Raw genomic sequence first — 24292 nt, forward strand, 5'->3', positions numbered from 1 at the left:
TTTCTATTTTTTATTTTTACCAACAACTTTTCTGTACTTTTAATCTTAGATAATTTATGTTCTGAATCACCCATATAGTACCATACAGCTCTGTGAAGTAGATATGATGTCGAGTTTTTTTTTTTTTTAATTGATTTAGGTAATTTTTGATAGAATTTCTGTTATGTCTCTTCTTCATATTTTCTTACACTTCTCCATTTATTAACTATTGAAAAAAATAATTATACAAAGCTAAAGCATATTTCTCTGAGGCAACAGAGACTTTTCAATCCTCTACACATTATTCTTAGGGACAAGCAGAGGCAAATAATAGTAAATTCTGCTTTTCTTCTTAATTCTTTTTCTATCCTTTTCCATAAAAGAGAATGGATGTCTCTCAGCAGGGTTATTTGCTCAGGCACATCAACATTGTTTCCAGGGAGTAACTGGTTTACATGTGGCCAACTTTAAAAAAAGCTGTAAGACAAATACAGATGTATGCCTGAGCCTACCTCTTCTACTTGCCAGATTTATTTTCTGGGTCTTCTTTGCAACCCATTTATATGGAGTGTAACTTAACAGTTTCTGATCTGTGATTTTTCATAGTATATTACTAATATAAAAATACTAACTACTAATACTAGTATATTACTAATATCAATACTAAAATGCTAGTATATACTTTAATATAATAAATACTGGCATATTACTGATGTTAAAATACTAAATACTAAAATATATTTTTTTCGGAAATAATTTGGTACTGAAATGGACCAACCCAGAACCAGGTCTTCAAAGCATGCATAGGTATAAATGCACACCTGCATGCATGTATCAACATTTTAGCATACCAAGCACACACAAACAGTATGCATATTCCACATATAAAAAGATTCAAAGACAAACAAACAAAAAAACAAACACCACCCTAGACAGGTAATTGCATTTGTTTTGATCAAAGAATAAAACACAAAGGTCATTTCCACTCTTACTCTGCAAATAAGCTTGTGCAATTCTTTCACAGATTATGATCAGACTTCAGGCACTTAAGCAATGGAGTGAATGTGTTCAGCAAAGGCTCAGACCATACACGAATTATGAATATTGCTAGCTGCAAAGACAGAATACTTACAGAATGAGAACCAACAGTACCTGAAGGGTCACACTCACTGTTGATTCCTTTAGGAATTAAAAAATAAACACATTAAAAGATCTTTTGAAAACAGAGCTATGAAATACAGTAATGCAAAAAACTACAATGTAAGCTCTGCAACTTTCAAAGAGTGTCTTAATAGTCACCTTGAAGTGACTTAATTACTTCAATCTTTAAGACCAGAAGAAGCCTTTAATAGTGATTGTTCAAATATGTATTTAGCCTAGTTTGGACTAATTGTTTTGGTATACAAAGTAGTCACTTGGAAAAATGTAGCACCAACCTACAACTGAGAGATGTTTTCTTAAAGCTTCTGTGGCGTTGTTGAAAAAAGGTTTTAATCTTACAATTTACTTCAGAGAATATACAGAAAGATGAACGAAATCCTCGAATATCTACTCCTGGTGTGTCCCTCCCTTCCCACACTTCAGCGCGTTTCTATGAAACTACACATAGCAAAATGTCCTGAAGAACCTTAGAATAAAAATGGGGGTGATATGAACTGAATGCAGGATTTTCTATCGCAAATGTTACCTTCACAGTAGGGGAAACTGTAGGCTGCAGAAAGGCATCTGTCACACTGTTTCCCCGTAACACCTGGTTGACACTCACACTGCCCTGCTGTTGGCTCACATGTGTTGTGCTGAGAACCAAGAGGAGCGCACTGACAAGCTGTATAACCAAAAAACAAACAAACAAAACAAAACAAAAACACATTGACAATATTAGTAGAGTTCACCTTGTATATACGAAATAATAACTTTCAAAACTCTGATATTGCAGAGGTTTTGAACACTGTCTAGACTGCCCTTCATTTTTCTTTGAAACAAATCACAGGGTCCACACACCTATGAGTGGAATCTATGAGTTTGAGATGATCTGTTTCATCTCAACATTGTTTACCATGCTTACATTAATCCAACTTGCATAGATAACAGGAACAGAGATGATGTGCCAGGTAGGGTTACCAGAGTGTGTGCCTGCCAAGAAGCCTGGACGCTGGCTTGATCTTCAGTGTCACTGTTGCCAGCTTTGGAAGGAATAAAACTATCATGCTTACATAGGTAGTTTTTGATGGCAATATATATGGGAGAATATATTTTCTTCTGTACTGTAGCAATAAGATGGCAAGCCCCAGTAAAAGGAGGAAAGGCTGGTACTCACGCAAGCAGCTGGGATAGCTGTAATAACCTGGAGCACACTGGTTGCATTTAAATCCAGCAAAGTTCCTGTGGCACAGACACTGTCCTCTGGGACCACACATACTGTCCACTGAGCCAACTGAATCACAATTGCATTCTGTATGGGGGATAAAAAAACATTAATAATCACTAAGTATTCTGACAGACACATGTCTAAACAAGTAGTTATTTAAAAGAGAATTTGCCACAAAGACACCTTTAAATGTTAAACAATCAGGAGGAATCCAGACAAACTATAATATCACCGCCAAATATAAATATCCTGAAATAGATGCTTATAATGTAATTGCCTCCTCAACCACTGATAATCAGGTTCTTAGTGCAATGCCATGTACAGCTTAGACATTTAATTTGATTCCTTGCAAAATACACATACAAGGAAGAGAAGTCTATCTTAAAATGGAAAGAAAAGTCCCATGAGAGAAGTACTCATCATCTTTACAAAATAACCTCTGACGAAAAGCATCCACAAAGCTAGGCTAGGTCTAACAGCTGACAAATGTACTAGAAAAGCAGTTAATGATGCACAACTTCATGATGGACAAATAAAGGATGCACAAGGTAAAAACTGCTGACCTGTTGTAATTCTACAAGCTGGCAAGCAGTGCACTGCAAGAATCTGCACATGATACGTGAGGCACGCTGTCAGACTGTAACAGCTAGCTGTGTGGTGCTTCTCCTGGATTTATCACTGGCTTAGGCTAACAACTTTATCACAGATATGATGTGCTGTTTTGTTGAAACGATGCTGGAAGTTACAAAGGCCCACATTTTATAGGTACATGAACTGTCCAGGAATCCCAGCTGCCACGGGTTTTGCAGTTAAGGCTAAGATTTGCAGTTAATCTCTTACATTATTTGACTGACAAATAGCTGACTGACGAATATAAAACAAACACTGTTCAAATACTGTCTCTCTGTTGCATGAATATAAAACAAACACTGTTCAAATACTGTCTCTCTGTTGCATGTTCATTTTCCTGGTTCCCCATTTTGGTTCCTCTTCGTGCTGCAGCCAAGGATGTCTGGCTTTGCTGTGTTTACGTCAAAGCTTCATGGAAAGACACAGGACTTGCTAGCAAGTTGTGTAAGAACAATACAAACACTAAAGCTTCCAAAGACATCACCAACACTACAGTCCCCTCCCAGCTGAATATTAAATCACTGTCCCTCCTCATTTTAATCATATTAGTTTAAAGGCTTTGTTTGGATCCTGCTCCGTTGAAGAAAGCTTCTATATGGTACAACAAGGTAAGACCATAAAGGACAGTTTTAGCTGCAGTAGCCAAGAAATTATAAAGCTACCTCCCTTCTGAAGATGACAACTCCAAACAGGAGTAGCACTGTTCATCTTCCACCACAGTCTGCAGTATGCTGCATTGGTTTAAATTTAACCAATGGTAGCTTATTTTGATAGAACAAGCTGTGAACTGCAGCAGTTTTGAGTAATCCCACTGGCTGTGTTTTCAACTATTTTGTCTGTGTTTTACAATTTGTTCTTGCATGCTTTCTTAATCTTGTATGTCTCTTTTCAGCTTTTGGTGTTAAAAGTTTAAACATACTCAATATGGGTTTGATTTGCTCTAAGATTGCTATCTAATTCAGTTCTAAGAAAAGAAAGAAAAAAAAGAAAAATACCGTATTTTAAAACCACTGAACAGAGTGTACCAAGGCAGAATCCTGATTTTATGTTTTTAATTTTAAAAAGTTAATCTACTCCAGACCATAAGGACACAGTCACATGGTATTTCTTTATTCCAACCATTGTGTTTAGTAATACAACATAATACATCTTTGTACAGCATAAAGAATTCTGCTGGCTATTCATCGGACATAAACATAAAGCCCAAAAGAAGACTGTTATAGTCAGCAACTACAAATAACGAGAAAGAAGAAAGTTAGTCATAATGTTCTATATAAATCCTGTTACCCTCTATAGGAAAGTATATTTCAAAATTCAGCAATAGACTATATTCTTTTTGAATGTACAATTCACTAATCGTAGAATGGTTTCAGTTAGAAAGGACCTTAAAGACCACCTAGTCCCAACCCCTCTGCTACTGAGGGCACAGGAATTTTCAAGGATTATCAAGGACTGAGGGCCCCTCTCTCATTCACTGCAAAGGCAGACAAAACCTAGGGGTCAGATAGGACTTGATGGCTTCTCCACACACACAAAAAAGTATTATGCATTTCAAGGTTATACTTCTTCAGTACTGATCACTCTTCGTTTCACATAAAAAGCAGGCTAGTCCTTGGTGTCATATACACTGGTGAAACCCCATGTAGATCAATCATGTTTCATGATTACAAGGCCTGCCATATGATGTTAAAATTAGTAAGAAGTCACTATGAAGGGCAAAATGTGAAAAATCACTGTGAAGGGCAAAATTACTTTCAGATTTACAGAACACACAGAGTGCAAGGTACTACACAAAGATCCTCTGCAGAAGTATATTAGTTCTTCACCTCTCTACTGTTTTTGCTATGCCAGTTCCCTGCCAACAGTCAAGCATCCTCTGCTGCTGTAGACCTCCACGATGAAACAGTTCTCAAATCCTTTGGTTATTAGTAAGACAGCTGTGCTAACTGAAGCTAAATCAAACAGTCAGACCAAGAAAAAAAAGCCCATGGGAAAACAGACTATGTAATTATTTCCTACTGTAGAAACATGCACGGAATTAGTGCTTAGAGAATGAAAATATATGAGGATTTCATTGTAAGGAACAGAAGAGTCTCTTGCTCACCTAGTGCAGTGAACATGGCTTAAACCCCTGCAAAAGCAGTACCTTAAAAGCATTAAAGCTTGCCTACTCAGGGGTCTGTCTGATGACATACATGTAATCTGCAACCTTACCTTCACAGACAGGAAAAGAGTGGTGGCCAGGCTGACAGCTGTCACACTGAAGTCCACGTACCCCTGAGCGACAAAGACACCTTCCACGAAAATCACAGACTTCAGGACGGGTACCCGCTGAGTTACACTCACACGCTGCAACCAAGCAAAGAATTTTCAGAGGCAGTCTCTGCAGAAGTGCTCTTTTATTATTACATAAATAAATAAATAAAAGCCACTCCCCAATGATCAAGAGGACCAAACTCTTCTTCTCACATTCATTTAGTTTCATAATAGCTTTTATTGATCGCCAGCATCAGTAAGAATTCAGTATTGAGGGAGATATAAAGGAAAATCCATTAGAGAGAAAGAATCTGGCTTAAAGTAACTATTGCATTCAATGTTGAAGTACACTTAGCCTGTCCCCACTCAGGACAGATGCATCAATATGGTATGCTGACTACTGAAAGTAGCTCCAGTCTTTTTTAAGACTAAAATTAAACTATTTATGGTTTGGATTTATAGTCTCTGGAGGGAGCAGTTAATAAAATCATCAGTACAGATCAGCAGTATAGAGCTGATTAATTGACATACTTTAAAAACAGTCAGTTCTCTGGTATTGATTAGAAAGGGCAGCTTGATACATGAAAGTGAGGTTGCAAACTAAAGTTAAACATAAATTTCTCCCCAAAAAGGATAAGCAACAGAAATGCTTCCATTGGTATTCTAAATTTTATCAGGAATAATATTATTAAATTCACTCTCAAACTGCAATCCGACAGCTGCATCACAAAATAGACAGCAATCAATGTAATAGAGGCACTTTTAGATAGGAATCACTCCTCATCTAGATTTTCTTTTTTGACTTCTGTAAGTTTTGGAAGACTCCCTTATAAACACATCTCCATAGCAAAAGAATTTCATAAGCATGGATTTTTGAATATGCTTGCTGAAAGGGAATGTTTTGGCTTACTCTGGCAGTCATAAAAAAAAAAAAGCCATCGCACAGGTATCACAGGAAAAATCCTGAAATCCAGCTTGATATCTGCACTGTCCTGTATTTCCATTACAGTCACTACCAAAAACTTGTGTGCCGTGGAACTGGCATGCTGAAGAGCACATTTGTAAAGAAAACATTTGCAGCATTACAATCTTAGAGTTGGCATTTCACTTGGAAGCTAAATGTTGGCATTTACACCAGGGCTCAGTCTCCAAGAGTAAAAGAAATTATGGAACTTACGCAGACACTGGGGGCCAAAATACCCTGGTTTGCAGCCACCTTCTAGTTATTACAGGAAATAAAAAAAAGAAAGGAAAAGAAGTTAGTGCACGAAACCATGCAACTCCTTGTATTCTTGCAGGGAAAAACAGATCAGTACTTAGTAATTATTACTCTTGAATCACCAAAATTATTCATATGACCCTTACGTGCAGATCTCGTTTAAAAATAATAAATTGTTTAGTTTGCCAGAACTAACATACAACTTCTAGACACAGAAGCTTCCATTTAGAGATACCTGCCTCTCCTAAGCCTTCAGATTGAGGTGCTACTTGTTGAAAACGGAAATGGCTTAAGATCTGTTTACTCCTGATTATTTTTACTTGTTTTATCAGTGCATTTTTTTTCTTCTTTTTAAAAAACTGCAAGAGAAGAAATCATGCAACAGAGCATACCCAGGGGCCTACCAGGGCAATTATTTTTGATGCCATATAAACAAGATGATAGTTGGCTACAGGAGACTAAAGTTTTGTAGGCTGTAACAGCAACTGCATACTCTTTCAAGCAAACAATTAGAACTTGTAGATACATAAATGGATGTGCACTGTCTACTTATATCCAAGGGTCTGCTACATCCGCAGAAGAAAACACTTTCATTTGCCAGTGTAAACTCCATTTCTATGAAACTAATGGAAAATAATGGGGAAACACATTGTTTTTAGGATATGACAAAGGTTGCTAGATTTTTTAAAGTTATTAATCCTGAAGTACGTTACTAGTATGTATTTGATTTAGCACTGGCTGTGAGATGTCTCAGTTCTGCAGTATAACGATATACACTAAAATACAAAAGCCCACCAAGGGAATCACTTTATGCATTTCAGACAGCTTTGCAGTGGGATAAATAAGAAATATGTAGCCCTCTTAGAAATTCAAGTTCTTCACAACATACAATTCGCCAGGTGCAAGAGGCAAGTCCATAAACAGAGGGCAATTAGCCTTAAGAAAGAGATTTACACTGCAAAGCAGCTGACAAGTTGTACATGTCAGAAAGCCTTGATGGATCTATTCACAGGCATCAAACAGGATGGTCAGCTTCTTCTGCAGATGTTTGCCAGAGGCTCAAACTTATTTTGATCCATAACTCTTTCTGGAAGTATCCCACTAAACTGTTTAATATGAACAAGACTATAAGATGAACTTCTGGTAAGAACAAAGGCTCTCTGAAAGGTAAGTATCAACACTGTCAAAACTACTACATAAATCTCCATGAAAGAACACGCACTACTAAAATAGTGAAAAGTTGTGACACAGGGGAAAAAAAGTGGTAGAAAAGAAAAACAAAAAGAACTTGCCTATTATGTCACCAGCTATAGCATCGCTTGGATTTGGAGAAGGATATACAGGAATACCTTTAAAACAAAAGAAATAAGGTGTATTTGAAACAGACACATTTATTTCACTAAAATTTTTGACAGATAATGAAGGTCTGTCCTGTCAATACAAAGAGCATGATTAATTTATCTTAAATTAATCAGTGGCATTAGATTTCATTCTATTGCCATTTTTAGTAAATGGAAGCACTCAGCAATTCTATCACATCATTTTTCTCATGTTTATTTTCTTTGGATTTGCTGACACTTTTCCCTCAATCACTTCTTTAAAAAAAACGAAAGAAGCTGTAACCCTTCCTTCATGGCTGACAGCTTTATACTCTGCCAGGAGGGTCTTTCCAACATTACACTGGTACCGTTTTAGAATTATTTTTAATTATTTTAGAATCTTCTGAAAACCCCAAAACTTGGTTTATTAGACATACAAACTTCCAGTCCTGGGAGGCCTCAAGGAAAACACACAACCACTTTCTCCCCCATCTCTCACTAGTCATGCTCTACTTTTTAGTCCAAGTGAGTTACAGACTCTAGACTTCCTGAATGTTTTAAATGAATTCAGAATTCTAAGAATGAAACACAATCTATCTGATTTTCAAGTAACCACTGTTTTGCAAAGTAGACCAGACTACCTTCTGTGTTATGACAACTGATTTATTGGAATGTGTATGCTTGAGAATCTGAAACACCAGATGTTCAAATCAAACAGTTCAACCAAACCCATTGTAATTAAAACAGCTAACTCTTTAAAGCATGTTTAAAATTCTGGAGAACAGACATTTTTATTTGCATACTTACGGATACAAAATGGAAAACTATAGAAACCATCAGCACAGCGTTCACAGTTTTCTCCCTGGAAATTCTGCTTACAGAAACAGCGGCCAGACCCTTCTTCACAGCCCTCTGCGTGCTCTGAGTTACAGCTGCAGGCTAAGCAAGTTTGAGAAAATAAGCACTTTTGGGAAAGGTTTCATTTGCCTTCTATAGCAGTGCACAATGGCATTATAATGTCATTTGCAGTTGTGAATGTGTCATTATTTAAAGAATTAACATTCAAATTCTGTTTCATATTTTCTGAGTACTCCAGATCACAGAATTAATCTTTATGGTATCCCTTAGAAGTAAGATTTACACCATTTTCTTAGACTGTTTGTTTGTTTGCTTCAGAATTCAGAATGCTGCGTGTTATTGCTCCACAGCACTGCAGCATCTATCCTTTCTGTGGCTTCTGCTCCTTCTCTCTCCATAGTCTAGGTGGAGCACCATGCTCTTGAACACCTTCCCTTACACACTACGCATGACATTATAGCAGCATTCCCACAGCTCTGCTGACCTTGTGACAAACACAACAAACCATAGCTTCCTCCTACTTGTCACAAAGTTCTGTCAGCCTGTTTGTAATTTAATCCTCAATTCTTACCTATACTCTGTTCATCTTTTTTAAAAGCTCTATTTCTCATCATCCTATTGAGTTATTAGATACTATATACTATACTATAGATCTATACTATACTACAGTATCTATAGATACTATAGATGCTAAATTGAACACTGGACAGATTAGAAGTAGCCATCCTTATCACCTTTGGAGCTATATGATAATATTTTTAAGTGACCAACAGCCAAAAGATACCTTATATGTATGTCAGAGAACTAAGAGAAGCAGGGTCATGAGGATATGAGATGAGAGCAGCTTCTCAGAGGTCATGCCAGCTCACTGTGGGGTGTGTAGCTGGTCCTACCTCCTCCACAGCCTTTTACGGCTTACTTCCTCCCGTTGTCCTACTGCTAGTCTGAAGCTTTAGGTTCATATGACACATACGTTGAGAAGATTATCATTAAAAGAGTTGAAAGCAACACAGGAAGTCGTTTGCAGTTATTTTCCGACATCTTTTGGACATTTTATTCTTCGCTATGAGAAGATGCCAAATAGAGAAGGACTTACGTATACAGCCATCAGGAGCACTTGCTGGAACACCATATGGACGGTAATAACCTTTTGCACACTTCTCACAGTTAATACCAGCTGTATTATGCTGTGCAAAATAAAACAAAAGGAGAATATGAGATACAAAGGGGAACTTGGAAGGAGAATTAAGAAACAATAACATCCTTAACACTGTCACTATACACAACTAAGAAAGGATCGGCACAGAAAAATAAAAAAATAATAATATTACTGCAATAAAGACAACATTTGTCATTTGGTGTACTTTAATAACATACAGCTTCCTGAATCATGGTATTCTCACATAAAGTAACTGAATTAGAACTTTAAAACATTATGAAAATAACATATTTAACAAAAAATTAATTTTAGGAATAGATGGAATAAAATTCCCTTTTACACTATTACCAGATATTCATTGATTTTTATAGGGCTTTCTTATCACAGTGTGCACATCATTCAGACAACTGCATTGTTAATTTTTCCTCATCCTGTATATTACTCCTTTATCCAAAATCAGCAATGTCAAAATACACCCAAACCTGATCAGCCTACAGGAAACAAAAGTAAAATGAACAAAACAGATCTACCATTAGGAAAACAAACATCTCTGTAAACTTGTTTCAGACACACAGAAAAAAACATCGTAAGTAATTTAAGCACAGCAAAAATAAATATGTCTCCTGTGAACAAAGTCCTGAGAGTATTTCAACTCTTGCTCTAAAGCTCTCTCTTGTGGTGAGGGTGCCAGGAGCATGCAGCGGTGATGGCATCCAGAAGTTGAGCAAAGAGCTGTCACAAGGCATTCTCGTGGACCAATTTGTCTCACAAGCAGGGGACAAGAAATAAGGATAAACCCTGCCCTGGAACAACAAAAGCAGCAAGCACCTGCCCCCAGCTCCCACTTGCTGTTCACTTCCTTCTTAGGGAGTGTTGCAACACAGGGCTGCAAACAGGACTTCATGGGGCAGCTGGCAGGGCAGTTCATTAGCAGGGCACCCCAGGACGTTGCTGTTTGTGGTTGGTGCTCTCCATTTGTGCAATAATTCTGGGTTCTGCTTCCAGCTCTGCCAGGAGCTTCCTCTAACATCTTCAGATCTGAACTGCTGCCGAGAAAGGCTAATGCTGGATTAGGGGAGGTGATGCTCACATCACACAGCAGGTGGAGATACAGTATTTGTTGCAGCACTCAGACCACAGAGCGGCCCAGCACCTCTGCTCAAGACTGTAGGACTCCTCCCAGAGTTGCAGGATGCCGCTGTCTGGGTCTGGGGTTACACAAGAGTGTCTGGCTCTCTCCGTGGTGCTGGGGCAGGTGATGAACCTGTGCAGAGCTTGTGGGTAAGGATCAGAGGATGTACCAGCCCAGTTGATCACAGAATCATGGAATTGTAAGGGTTGGAAGGGACCTCAAGACATCATCGGGTCTAACCTCCCTGCCTGATATTGCAGTAGGTGTCTGTTACAGAGAGCCTGAACGAAAAGGCAAATGAAGCCTTCTTTAAGCAGCTACAGAAAGCCCTGCATTCACAGGCTTTGGTACTCATGGATGACTTTAACCACCCCAGTATTGGCTGAAAGGGCAATGCAGCCGGGTGCAGGCAACCCAGAAATTAATTTGAACATATCAAAGGGAATTTTTGGGATGCCAGGGCTCTTGAACCACTTAGAGATACTCTGTTCAAAGTGACGCCGACAAACAAGGAAGAACTGATAGAAGATGTGAGGCTGAGGGCAGCCTTGGCTGCAGCGACCATGAGACTGAATTTTAAGGCCCTTAAACAAGTAAGCAAGACAAATAGCAGAATTACAATCTTGGGTTTCAGAAAAGCAGATTTGGGCTTGTTCGGGTATCTGCTTGGCAAGATCCTATGTGAAACCGCACTGAAAGGGAAAGGAGTCCAGAAGAGCTAGCTGACTTTCAAGGACAGTCTCCTTAGCACAAGAATTGTCTTTTCCAATATGCAGAAAGTCGAGCAAGGAAGGCAGAAGGCCAGCATGAATAAATACTGAGATCCTGATTGATCTCAAACTAAGAAAGGAAGTACAGAGAAGCTGGAGGTAGGGACAATCTACCTGGGAGAAACACAAAGACACTGCCCATAATAATGGAGTTAAACAAGCCAAAGATCACATGGAGTTAAAATTAGCAAGGGAGGTGAAGAGCAATGAGAGGTTTCTCAGAGGTGTACAGGAATAGGACAAGAAGCAACAGACCCAGATTGGAACATGGAAATTTCCAAATAGATATTATGGGGAAAACATTATCATGAGGGTTGTCAAACACTGAAGCAGGTTGCCATCAGTGGTTGTGGAATCTCCAGCCTTGGCAACGCTCAAAGGCTTGACTGGACAAGTCCCTGAGCAGCCTGATCTAATCAGACCTGCTTTGAGCACAGGGTTGGACTATGCGATTTCCAGAGCTCCTTTCCAACCTAAATTATGCTGTGATTCTATGTTTATTCTCGCTCCTGAAGCTGTGAAATAGTTAAAATAAGACACACTGTGAAAAGTACAATACTCAATACTATTACTGTCTGACACATTCAATATTCATTCAAGCATCCATTTCTTTTGCCTTTTTTCCCTGACGTAAGCAGAAAAAGTAAATTAAAATCCATGTATTTTGCTGATAAAAAAAATGCTATAATTAGATTTATGGTAAACTCATTTAATCTAGCACAACTCCCACAAAATTAGGTTACAAACAACTAATATCAATCATACAACCATAGACCCATAGACTTACAGATTTAAATTAATTTGGGTCTTTTATATCCTGGAAGCAATTTAAGAAAAATGCTCTTTCATGAACAAAGAACTGACAGAAAGGACCAAGATGATAAACATGACCAGACTGCATGAACAATTTCTGCAAAGAAATATCAATTGGAAGACAAAGAGCATTTATTTCACTCATGCTAGTAAAAATAATTCTCTCTTCTGACTGCTTCTTGGACAATATCTTATACTGTGGCAATAAGATGGAAAACACCCTAAACATTTTACCGGACATCTCCTTTTTTGTTGCTTAAATACAGCTGTATTTTAAATGCACAGCATGGTAATAGGCAAATCATTATATGCAGGTGTCATATGAGTATAGGTTTGATGGTAATTTTCCCTCCGAATTACATTCTGGTCAGCTGTTTGTTATCAGACAGACCTAACAACAAAAGGAAGACAATCTTTAAAATCAGTATTTAACTGCATTTAACCCTGAGATTATTGAAACAATGACTAATTTAGATTGGAAGACACCTCAGGAGATCAAGTGGTCCAATCTCACTCAAAGCAGAGATATCTCCAAGATTAAATCAAGGTGTTTAGAGTCTTGTATGATCTTTCCTGAAAGTAATTAGTCATACTAGTATAAACGTTCCTTACAATGAGAGACATTCCTTCTCTTTACAATAATGTATTACTCATTAGTGACATACAGTGTAAAGTCTCTGACTCCAAATTTACATTTGTTGATTCAAACCAACTGAGTCTCTAGGGTTGTTAAGAGGCTGAAGCACATGACATGTAAGGAGAAACTCAGGAAATGGCTTTGGTTGGAGAAGAGATGGAGAAGAGATGTTTAAGGAAGGTGGGTACCTAGTAGCAGTTTTCTACTACCCAGGAGTGGGTAAGAGAGAAAACAGAGCCAAGCCTTTTCTGACATACACAGCAGGACAAAAGCCAACTGTCACAAGATGCGACCGGGGAAATTCCCAATGAACAGTAGCAAAAATCTCTTTACCATGGAAGTAATTAAGTGTTGTAATAAATTACTCAGAAACTGCATAATCTCCACCCTTAGAAATACTCAGAACTCAGTTGGGTGTTTCTTCATGCGAACTGATATAACTTTGCACCTATTGCTGGTCTGAGTGGAGCACTAGTCGAGATGACTTCCAGAGGTCCCTTCTACAATTCCATATGTTTTCAATACCAAAAATTTCCTTCTTGGTATAGCCTATGACCTCCTTTAGTCCTTCTGGTGAGGCAGAGCTCTCTGTTTTGCTTCAGTAAAGAACCAGCTGGACTGAGTCGGTATTTTATTTAGGAAATTTTACTTCCCTTTATTAAGCAGAGAAACATCAGAGTTCATAACAGGAAAGGGGATTTTTAGAGTTCATTTAATTGTTGTATTGTGTGGCTTTATTTGAATCATGCAGGACTGAGTGTAAATATAATTAATGCATCATTTGTTTATTAACAAGCAATGTTATATGATGCAAATTACTTTCAGACATCTTTTACTTTGTATGATGCAAATTACTTTCAGACATCTTTTTCCCTGCTTTGAGTACAAGTAACAATACCAGAGGAATGGAGCTATCTAGACTGGTCAGCCTCCAAACTATCAGCGTGGACACACTTCTTCAAATTATAATTACTTAAACAGACCAAAACCTTTTTACCTGGCAGTTAATGCAGACTCCTCCACCTTCATAATGCCCGTGAATGTTTAAGCTTTCTCGACGCCGATCAACATCAGCATCATAGTAGCAGTCAGTGGCATGCCCATAGCAATTGCAGGCTGAAAAAGTTAATATTCCAAGTCAGCTTTCATTGTGATGCTGGAATTTAGAAATGCAGCAGCAGTGAGAAAGAAACCTAGAGTATTTATTTATACATACACTCATGTATTTGGAGTGTTCTCAAGTGCACGTCTTTACTTATCAGCAACTAGATTTTCACACCAGAGACCTGGGAAGATCATCTAGACATGAGGAAAACATGGACTGCTAGGTTTGTCAGAAGAGTCAACAGCAGCTGTACCATTTCAAAACCATATATTTATACATAAAAGCAGAACCAGGATGCTCCAGAAGAATGGTTTCAGCAGTTCTTTAAAAATAATGAAAAAAATGTTCCAATGCTTTTTCTATTTTTCCATATCCAAAAATATATCCGGGCTGAAGCTGTGTGCACTAAAACTTTGTTTCAAATAAACAGTTATAGACAAGATATACATATTTGTGCATAGGAAACTTTATGAAAGAAAAAAAAAAAAAAGCTGAAAGCAAAAAAGGCTTCTGTAAACATATGGTGCTAGGTGAGTTTTAATTATAAGCATTCCAGGACTCCAGAGAAACCCTCCTACAAAATTCCTAAAGTTACAACTTTATAAAGCTATGATTTCACACTTGGGAAATCCTTCCTTCATCTAGAGCAGGGGATAAGATACTCTGGAAGACAATGGATTCCTGAAAGCATGTCAAAATAAAAATAAGAGCCCTGACCCTACTTTCCTTCCTCGGAAGGAAGCATGTCCTTCCAAGGTCATCTACCAAATGCTCCTTGGCTCTAGGGCCAAAACTTCTGTGAACTGCAAACAGCTCACAAGTATGCCTATTAACAGTGATGGGAAATTATTCTGTCTGGTCACAATAACAGCATTTTCTCTTACAGGTGAAGAGAAAGCCCTTCTACCTCACAAAGCATTTTCTTACAACTTTGAGCCATTTGCTGACCCCCACTGCTCTAGGAAACTCAGAGCAAAAGATTGGCCCTATTTCTATCAGCTCCCACCGACCTCTTTCAATCAGTTTCCCCAAAGGGACCTCAGGCTGCTGGAAAGCTTAATGAGGCTGCTTTAATTCCTCCACTACCGGCTTCCAGAAGAGGCCTGCACCTGGCCAACACTTTCAACAAATCACCTTAAACAGCTAGAAGCAATCCAAACTGAAAAGGGTATTTTTTTCAGAGGTAGTTAGAAGCTAAGTTGTCTTGGCTCCAAATCTTGTAGATGATCTTTTATAAATTCATTCTTTCAAGAACATGACGTTATTTATGCTCTTTGTCTCTCTCTTCCTGGCAGAAAGTATTTTTCTTTCAAAGAGGGGAATTCAAATGAGGTTTCAAATATTGTCCAAAAATTGAGTCCCAACATGCCTATCTCTGATCAAATGTTTTAATCGTCTTTTTTTTTTCCCCCCAAACACTCTGTCTTAGTGCTGCAGTTTTGATTAAACAAGCAGTCTATTTATTCCTCAAACTAATTATAAAGGTGCATCTATTTGGCTTTCAGATAAGGTTTCCTTGTTAACCGTTTGTACCCACTGGCTACAGTACTCTCGGGAAAGGCAGGTTAAGTTAAATTAGGCCAGACACAAGGGAATCTAGAGGCTGCCAACACATTTGTTCAGAAAAGGCTGTGCATGGAGATGGCTAACACAGCTGCTGTTTTCTGACAGAAGGATGCAAAACATCCACGTGGGACATAAGTACCCCTTAGGAAAAAGGGGGTCCATGTGATTGATCTTACAGTATTACCTTTTCTTTAAGAGAATGAAATACAGGGAAGGTAGAAGAAAGCTAAAGGGGCTTCTTCAGTTTGACCATTCAGTCTGTGGGTCTAAAGCACACTTGTGGAGTAAACTCCCCACCAGGAAAATGTTTGCATCCATTTACGCCAGGTCAGCAAGAGGTGAATTCCAGCATGAGAATGGAGTGCAACTCAGACACCTGTCAGCAGTAGCAGCCTTGAACAACTTCCCATAGCGGCATTCAGATGACATGAAGCTCAGAGGACCCTGCTTATGGGCCCAAGACAGGAAGGGCAGAAGAGCTGCATTGATTAATGAGTAACATGTGACAAGGCTAAGGCAGGACTACACTGCTGAAAGGATTTTTCAGACCAAACACGATTCACAGTTATTAGACTGTAAATTCAAGAATGTCTGGAGAGATGACATTTCACCCTGCTTCCTGAAACACTGGAGCATGCTTAATTCCCCAAAAAACAGATTTGCTTCTAAAAATCTGCTTTATGACACAGGCTTTTGAACTGGGTTCCTTTACAATACCAAGGATGCAGTAACTACAATGACATGAACAATGAATAACTCAGCTCCTCTTCCCAATAAAAGATAGCAAAGGCTGAGTTGTTACTTCTTACAACTCTCAGTAAGAAATTATTACTAAATACTTTGCTGTTTCATAAGGGGAGCTGACTGTATCTTGTAGTACTGCACTAAGTACTCCTCATTCCCTCCAGTAACAAACAAACAAAAAAGCCACTTAGCTAAATACACAGTCCCTCCCCTTCTGCCAACAGGACATAAAATCCAGAAGTCGGAGCAAGAGTTCTCCCTTGATACCACTTAGAGTGACTTGTTTGAAAGTTTAATATATGCAGTCTCTACACTCTGAATACAAATAGGTAATGGGGAAGCAAATTTCAAGATGCCTGTAATCTCTGCTCGGCTAGGGAGCACCCACAATTTGTCAGCAGGCAGCTATGACTGGGGAGAGATGTTCACCCAATGTGCTACGGGAAGGTTTCCACTTTTCTCAGGCAATATTCTGACATCTGTGACTATTTTCATTGTTTAATGAGATGAGAGAAAAACATAAATAACATTCACTGCCTCATTTAGTCTGTGTTACTGTATGGAAAGAATCTTCTCAGTAAAAAAAAAAAAAAAAAAAAAAAGAGGTGTCAAAGCCTAATCTGTTAGTTACAGTCCATGAACACTGCACTATAGCTAATTTTCACCCACTTGTCAAAGTCCCGTTTAAACTCACGTATTTTTAACTACTCACGTTCACATATATTTGTGTTCCCAGCTGTTGCAGGTTGCCACTGTTTTTGATTATATCCAGGACAGCAGCGGTCACAGGTTTCCCCACAAGTGTTATGCTGACATTCACACTGAAACCTACAGAAATAAAAGCTTCTTAGTCCACTGAAACTGGATTTAAACTTTTTTTTTCTTAATTTTATTGCATCCCAAAACTTACACATAATGTGAAAAAGACAGGACATAAATTCATGTGTAGAGAGGTCAAACAGTGATACTAGAACATTTTAGAACTTCCCTAAAATTATTCATGATTGGTTATTTTAATCATGATTATGAGCTTATTAACACAAATTAGTTATAGAAAACATTTACAACTGAATTCATTAGACTGGATTATGAAACTTTATGCTAGAATATTAAACAAACTGATATATAGCAGCTTACAATGTTCCCTATTTTAGCTTCATTCCAGGGCTCAAGCTTGTTGACCTACAGTAAATCAAAATATTTATCAACTTTCTATGCATGTCTTCATCATTTATAATTTATGCTTTGCTTACAATAATTTTATTACTGTCTTTATTAAACCATAATCATAACTTCATCTTGTTACATCTAAAACAATTCACGTTAATCATCAAGAAAACATAGTTCATATTTGTTTTGATTTGAATAGCCTCCATAAGGGCAGGCTCTCGTTATGGGCTAGGTCTTACTATCATGCATAGTAACTGAGTCCCAGGAGTAGCAAGCAGACCTTGAGACTGGAGAGGCTTTTTCCAGCATTCCTCTGTTATCTGTGTAGCCTAATAACCAAGGGGCAATCTAATTTTCAAGTATAACCATTCTATTCTGGTAGATTTCACCCCTTCTGCACTTAGTTTTCTCTAGCACAGACATCTGAAATGGTGGCACCCATTTGCCCACTAACTCTTCATTAGAAACCAATTGAAAATATTACATTATTCTATCAGTTTATTTCAATGCCATCACGGTTAAGAGCAAGAGCTATTTTAAACCAGGGTCTTAAAATGTATTTTGACTGGCCTGAACGCTCACAGTCATTTTCCTAGAACAGACAAGCCATAGAGCTTGATCTAATTCCTTGTGAAATCAACATGGATATCATAAATTTCACAGGGAAATGGAACTTTCCTATAGATTTCAGGTGTGTGACCCGCTACTATCACTATTTAATTCAAGATCATTCATAGAAAGTAACATTTTCTTTTTCTTTTTCTTTTTCCTTTTTTTCTGTTGTATAGAAGTGGGGACTGTTAGTGTTAGGTCAGAGGTTGGACTCGATGATCTTGAGGTCTCTTCCAACCTAGAAATTCTGTGATTCTGTGTGATTTGTAAACAAAGGGTAAGATAATATATTCATTCATTAAAATGAATAAAATCCTGCTGCAAAGTTACTGAAATAACATTGATGTTTGCTAATAGCTCCTGTAAATATCAATAATAAGAACACAGTCAAAAAATTATAGAATGTAAAGACGATTGTAAAATATCTTAGATCTACTGCAGCTAAAAAATGAATGCAACTATTTTTCTAAACACGTATTAGAGCCAAGTGTCCAAAGGACCTAGACAAATAGTCAGCAGTCCCAAGTTCTGCTCCTACAAAATATTCAAGTAAAAAATGCAGTCTGAGTTCTACTAACTTTATGGCTGCCTTCTTCATTAATACACTAAGAATATGATACCAAAAGTCACATTTTTCTCTTGTATCTTAATAGTCAATTCAGCTAAAAGGAAGTATCATCCCACTGACAACAGGATATAGCTCATTCAATTGCTGTTTTTATTTTTTTCTAGTGGTGATCAAAAGCATCGGCTCTTGTCTGAGTTAAAATGCTCTATATCTCCAGAAAGTTCACTAACTTTGTTACTGAGTTGGCTCTTTAATTCCTGTTGTTGGGAGATGATATCAAACCATGTTTTCCAAAAAGAATTAAGGGTTTCTAATGAGCTATTAAATTTTCCAAGCTCTTAATTTCAGTTAAAATCTAAACAGACCTTTTTATTCTTGTATTTCATATACAATAGCTCTTGACATGTTTTCATGTCAATCGTTAGCAGACTCTCCTTTTTTAAATATAATAAAAATTTCTTCCAAGACTACATTCAATAATAAAAAGTTCATTTGAAAATGTTTGTGAATTTTTTTCCTGATATTGTGATGCTCAGTGTACTTACTGGTATTGGTTTTCAGCACTTTTTGCGTTACATACTTCAGCATGGCCATGGCAAACACATCGACCACCAACACTGATGTCCTTTATACTGTAGTAATACTACGGAAGAATCACAAGAAATATATATATGTCTTTTCTTACTTGTATTATGGCATATATATGTCTTTTCTTAATTGTATTATGGCAGACATATCAACATCAGTTATTTCTACGTGGTTAAATCCTGTTAATGATAATTTTAAAGGCATGACTTTACAAAAGGCCACAGTCAGGCAACCAACAGTCAAACCTGTACTGACATTATGTCTCGGTATGAGTCCCAGCAAATCAAGCCAATACTCATGGGGTGCCTGGTAGCAACAGAACACAACTTTGGGCTTGCGTGGCTCAAACCAAATGCATACTGCTGTAGCTCTCCATTCCCCAGCAGCTACAAAGCCACCAGTGCCCAAGACAAAAACTTGTTCAAAGCCAGCTTGACCATGGAGATGTACAGGCACAGCATTAGTTTGGGAGACCGTGGTCTGGTCAACAAGTAGGACACACTGGTAGGAGCAGTAGTTTCCCCATTCAGTCACACATGGTCACTAAACACTAGAAACCGACAGAGATCGGTGGCTCAGATAAAATCCCTGTGACTCAAGCTGGATTTGAACCTGTGACATGAAGCTGAACCACTTTGTATCTCACTCTGACGCCTTGCAGGCATTCAAGGCAACAGTAGATAAAATTTCATCAGTTCAACTCATTGAAAATCTCAGCAGCATATACATATCAATAGTAACTTCTGCATACATTTCTGTAGCTCAGAAGTTGCTTCCTTGCCTCTTTAGTGCACCAGGCAGAACAGAAAGCTGGTTGTAATTCTGGATCTCTATGCACCCCCAAAGACAGTTAAAGGGCCAGAGAAAATGCCACTGGAGGACAAAGAGAAAAAAGGTCAGAACATTTTGCAGTTTTGTCTCCTGTGCTTACTCATTCACAATATAGCCTCTCTAAGTGGTATAAACACTCTCTTCTTTTATGTAGGTGAAGTTGGCTGGCACAGATGAGATGCTTTTCCAGGGCAGAGAGCTTTTGAAAACCTCTGTCTCTGGCTTCTGTAAAGCTACTTTGCTCTAAGCAGGAGAAGAGCAGTAGGTGGGATATATAGACTAGGAAATAAGATCTGTATTATTTTTCACTTTCTGAACAGTCTCTACTCACATATACTCACTAATTTTTTTAACTGTGCCCTACCATTTTCATGCTGTAAATAAAACCTGTGCTTTCAGTATTTTCAGCACAGCTAGAAGTGACACTTTTGACTCCTGCCATCATAGCTGACTGTTGTTTTTTTTTTTAATATAGTAAGACTGTCGATAGTTACGTGCAGCTTTGCAGAACTATGCTGTACTACTAACAGGAATAGTCCTGTTATTGGCTAGTAAAAAGTAAAATTAATAATAGGCCAAAACAATTAATAGGCCAAATTGCCACAGTTTAGACATAAAACATTCCCTATATAATTCAATGTGTCATGAGCTCCAGCCATGAACAGAAGTCAGGCAGTTACTTGGACAGGAGAACAGAACTCGTCTGGTTTTCATCTGGTTCTCTAATAAGTTTAACACACAGACTTTCCTTATGTATATTAACTCTTTCCTAGACTTTGAAGACCTCTACAACAAAAATGTGTGATCTCTTTTAACAATTCAATAAAACACTTGTTGTTTTATTCATCTGTCCTACATCCCATGGCCATAACATCAGAAGTTTCTTACATTAAAGCTACGCTGCTCGCCAAGGAAAGTAAATACTTCTTTTACATGTGCCTGTGAGCAACATCTTAAAATTTACTTAAGACAATAGAGGTGCTTAATGGGAGTGCTATCAAGTAACTGGAACTGTTTTATGATTTTCGATACAGAAACCCACACACACTTGTGCAGTGCCTCACCCCAGGGTTTCCTCCAATTGTTACTGACTCTTCATTTGAAATAAAAAGGTTTAAAATAGCAATACAATATGAAGCTTGCAATCTCTCTTGATGCACTGTTCCCTTGAGGGATCTGGATTTCCTTATATTTCCCCACTAAATGAGTGGAACCTTGGCTATCAAGCCCCAGGATAGCCCAAAGTCCACTAAAAACACCTATGTATCTCAAACAATATGTCTACAGATAGTAACTTTTGAGTAGGCCCTCTGATTCCTGCTCCTTCAGAAACTCAAGTAAAATTTTCTGAAATCTCTCTTCGAATAAATAAGGGAAAGCAGTGTAAAATAAGGCTGGTGTGACAGCTCAGATTTTTGCAATGGCTCCTTATAGCTCTCGTGATGCACTCAGCTTCCTTTAATATTCAAAGTCAGCAAAAGAAGATAGCCTGTTACAAAATCATTACTTCCCCTCCATAGCTACCTGCTATCCCAGTTATCTTCTCATGTCAAGCAGACCTGGAGAAAATACAGGGATTTACAGGTAGGTCATTGTAAATATTGATTGTTGCAAACCTAAATGATTTAGATCATTTTTGGTCTCTAAGATGCTGGATATAGCTGTTGAATATACCTCTGTGAAAACAGTACTTACTCTACGGGTTACAGTAGGGTCTCGTTGAGCTTTTGATATCAAGTGTCCCAGAAGTGTATTAGTTCTGAGAAAATGAAGGCGGATGTTTGTTGCTTTTGTGAATTCTCGAAGACTAGGTGAATAAGTGAAGTTTTTTGCTCCTGGGCGGCCATTTACCAAAGATACTACAATCTAAAAAAATAGGAAGTATATTTTTGTTACAACATATCCACTGCAAGTATCAGTAGTGGGCACAGAGTCAAACGTTTGCGTAATAACAGAATAAAAAAAATACTATTGTTTCGGAGCATATTTGCAGTAGCAATTACACATTTCATACTGAAACCAGAACGTCAGGAAAAAACATGACTTGGACCCTCCTGAATTCTTATTACACATATTACACCTAAGTAAAAAAAAAATAAATAAATAAAAGAGTGCCCCTATCTCTTTTGAAAACAGTGCGTACAACACACAAAAAGAACACATTTTAGTTGGGGGGAAAAAACAAACAAAAAACAATAGGTATAGTTACAAATAGTTACATGAACAGTTGATAGTGTCAAGGGGAGTTTTGTCTGAGTAATAACACCAGGTTTTGGCTCTTTCCCAAAGCACATTTATTTTTGGGTTAAGGCACAAACATTCCTGGAAAATATTATTGTTACCAGGTCCAATGCCTGGGAGCATATTAATGGTCTTCTTGAAGAAAGTACACAGTGTTGCTTTAGAAAATCCTTTCACGTGAAAGCAGGTTTATCTAACTTTCAAAACATGAGCTCCAGTACAATTTTTATTTCTTAAAGAAAATTAGCAATCATGAATTTCTATTAAATTAACAACCTAGTGTGCAACCGAGTAAGAGACTTTCATTTATTTATAACCAGCCAGATAACAGATTTATATTTTCAAATAGCTCCTATAATCTGAAACATGTAAGAGTAGACTGGTGGCAGTTCTAATTGCAGTACAATTATTTTAGGAGAAGTCATGCAGCATGTAATAGGGGATGGTAGCAGCAATAGTCTTCTACAGAAATTGTTCTTAAAAATATTTTATCTGGAAAATTTTAAAGATGTGTTAATAGGCAAATTCTACTTTAATTCTAAACTACAACTCCAGATCCATAAGCATAAACCTCTGCAGGAGTTTAGATGTAGATTCTAACTGCATCAGACATAAAACAAGAATGTCAGCAAGAGTGAACAGCACAGCCAGGAGTTTAACATCAATTCAAGTAACACAAGCCACATTTCTGCAATAGCAAGGATCAAAATCAGAGTAATGCTTTTGCAAGCACATGTACTTCATTACAAACATGTAGTATTTTGTATATTTTTTCTTAATTAGAAACTTATTTTTGAATGGTAAATATCTGTTTCTACAGCCTTTTTTCCCATGAGGAGTTCTTGTGTAGTTAAGTTCTTTTATGTACATTGAAACTATTCAGAAAATGCAGTAAATATCTTCAAATGCATATGCATAAAGTGAGGTACCTAAACCATAATAAAGAATCCATGCAGGTTGCTTTGAGCAGCCCCTATCCCCTGTTGACAGTTGGGAGATGTCAGCCCACTCTCCAAATATCTCACCAGCTACTTAAATGCTTGATTGTGGATTTATTGTCATTTCAAACAATCATAACTGAAAAAATACTTTCTGTTCTACGTTTTTATTGAAATGGTAAACTTCCAAAACTGTTCACTTCCAAGATTACACTTTATTTTTCTAAAAGCACTTACCTCCCCATTTTCAAGAGGCACAATGCGAGAATACTCTGTAGTGCAAATGACATCGTTGTCCCTCCTCACAGGAACATTAGCTTCCTTTCCAAAGCGTTCCAAACAATCTGCTTTGGAGTCTAGTCATGTCAGAATGAAATTAGTTTTATATATGAAAATATATAATACTGTATATCCTAATTTGAATTAACAAAGAAATATCCCCTGTGCTTTAGGTAAATTCTCCCCCTTACCTGAAAAATAAAAAGCAGCGATTGCTTCCCTTAGTGCATAAAAATGGAAATTTCTAAAACCAAATTGTTTCTTGTCCTAAGCAATTCAGCGGTTCCTGATAAGACACTACACAATCTTTCTAATGTCAACACAAAAAAAATAATAATAATTTATCTACTCCAAGATTTTGTGCTTGTATTTGACTTTGACGTTTGCAAGGAACTCTAGAGTCCAATGGGATAAAGGACACTGTAGTTCTGATATACTAAAAATCAAGACAAAAAAAGCAAAACAAAAAATCCCAACAGACTGAAAAACATTGATGTGCTGAGTTAAAAT

At 37.6% G+C, this 24292-nt stretch overlaps 1 protein-coding gene across 2 annotated transcripts in view; it reads right to left on the minus strand.

The window, feature by feature from the left end:
- LAMA3 (laminin subunit alpha 3) overlaps positions 1–24292 on the minus strand; it is a 111394-nt gene that overhangs the window by 72974 nt on the left and 14128 nt on the right. For both annotated transcript variants that reach the window (XM_068671429.1, XM_068671428.1), the window contains exons 4-16: positions 23741–23859; positions 22020–22190; positions 19451–19548; positions 17268–17383; positions 14138–14256; positions 9726–9816; positions 8579–8710; positions 7745–7801; positions 6411–6452; positions 5192–5326; positions 2297–2431; positions 1667–1804; positions 1112–1158 (exon numbers count right to left, since the gene is read on the minus strand). In XM_068671429.1, the coding sequence (XP_068527530.1) occupies positions 1112–1158; positions 1667–1804; positions 2297–2431; positions 5192–5326; positions 6411–6452; positions 7745–7801; positions 8579–8710; positions 9726–9816; positions 14138–14256; positions 17268–17383; positions 19451–19548; positions 22020–22190; positions 23741–23859 (1400 nt within the window). The remainder of the gene's footprint in view (positions 1–1111; positions 1159–1666; positions 1805–2296; positions 2432–5191; positions 5327–6410; positions 6453–7744; positions 7802–8578; positions 8711–9725; positions 9817–14137; positions 14257–17267; positions 17384–19450; positions 19549–22019; positions 22191–23740; positions 23860–24292) is intronic.

The sequence above is a fragment of the Anas acuta genome, chromosome 2 (genome assembly GCF_963932015.1).
Source record: "Anas acuta chromosome 2, bAnaAcu1.1, whole genome shotgun sequence".
NCBI lineage: Eukaryota > Metazoa > Chordata > Aves > Anseriformes > Anatidae > Anas > Anas acuta.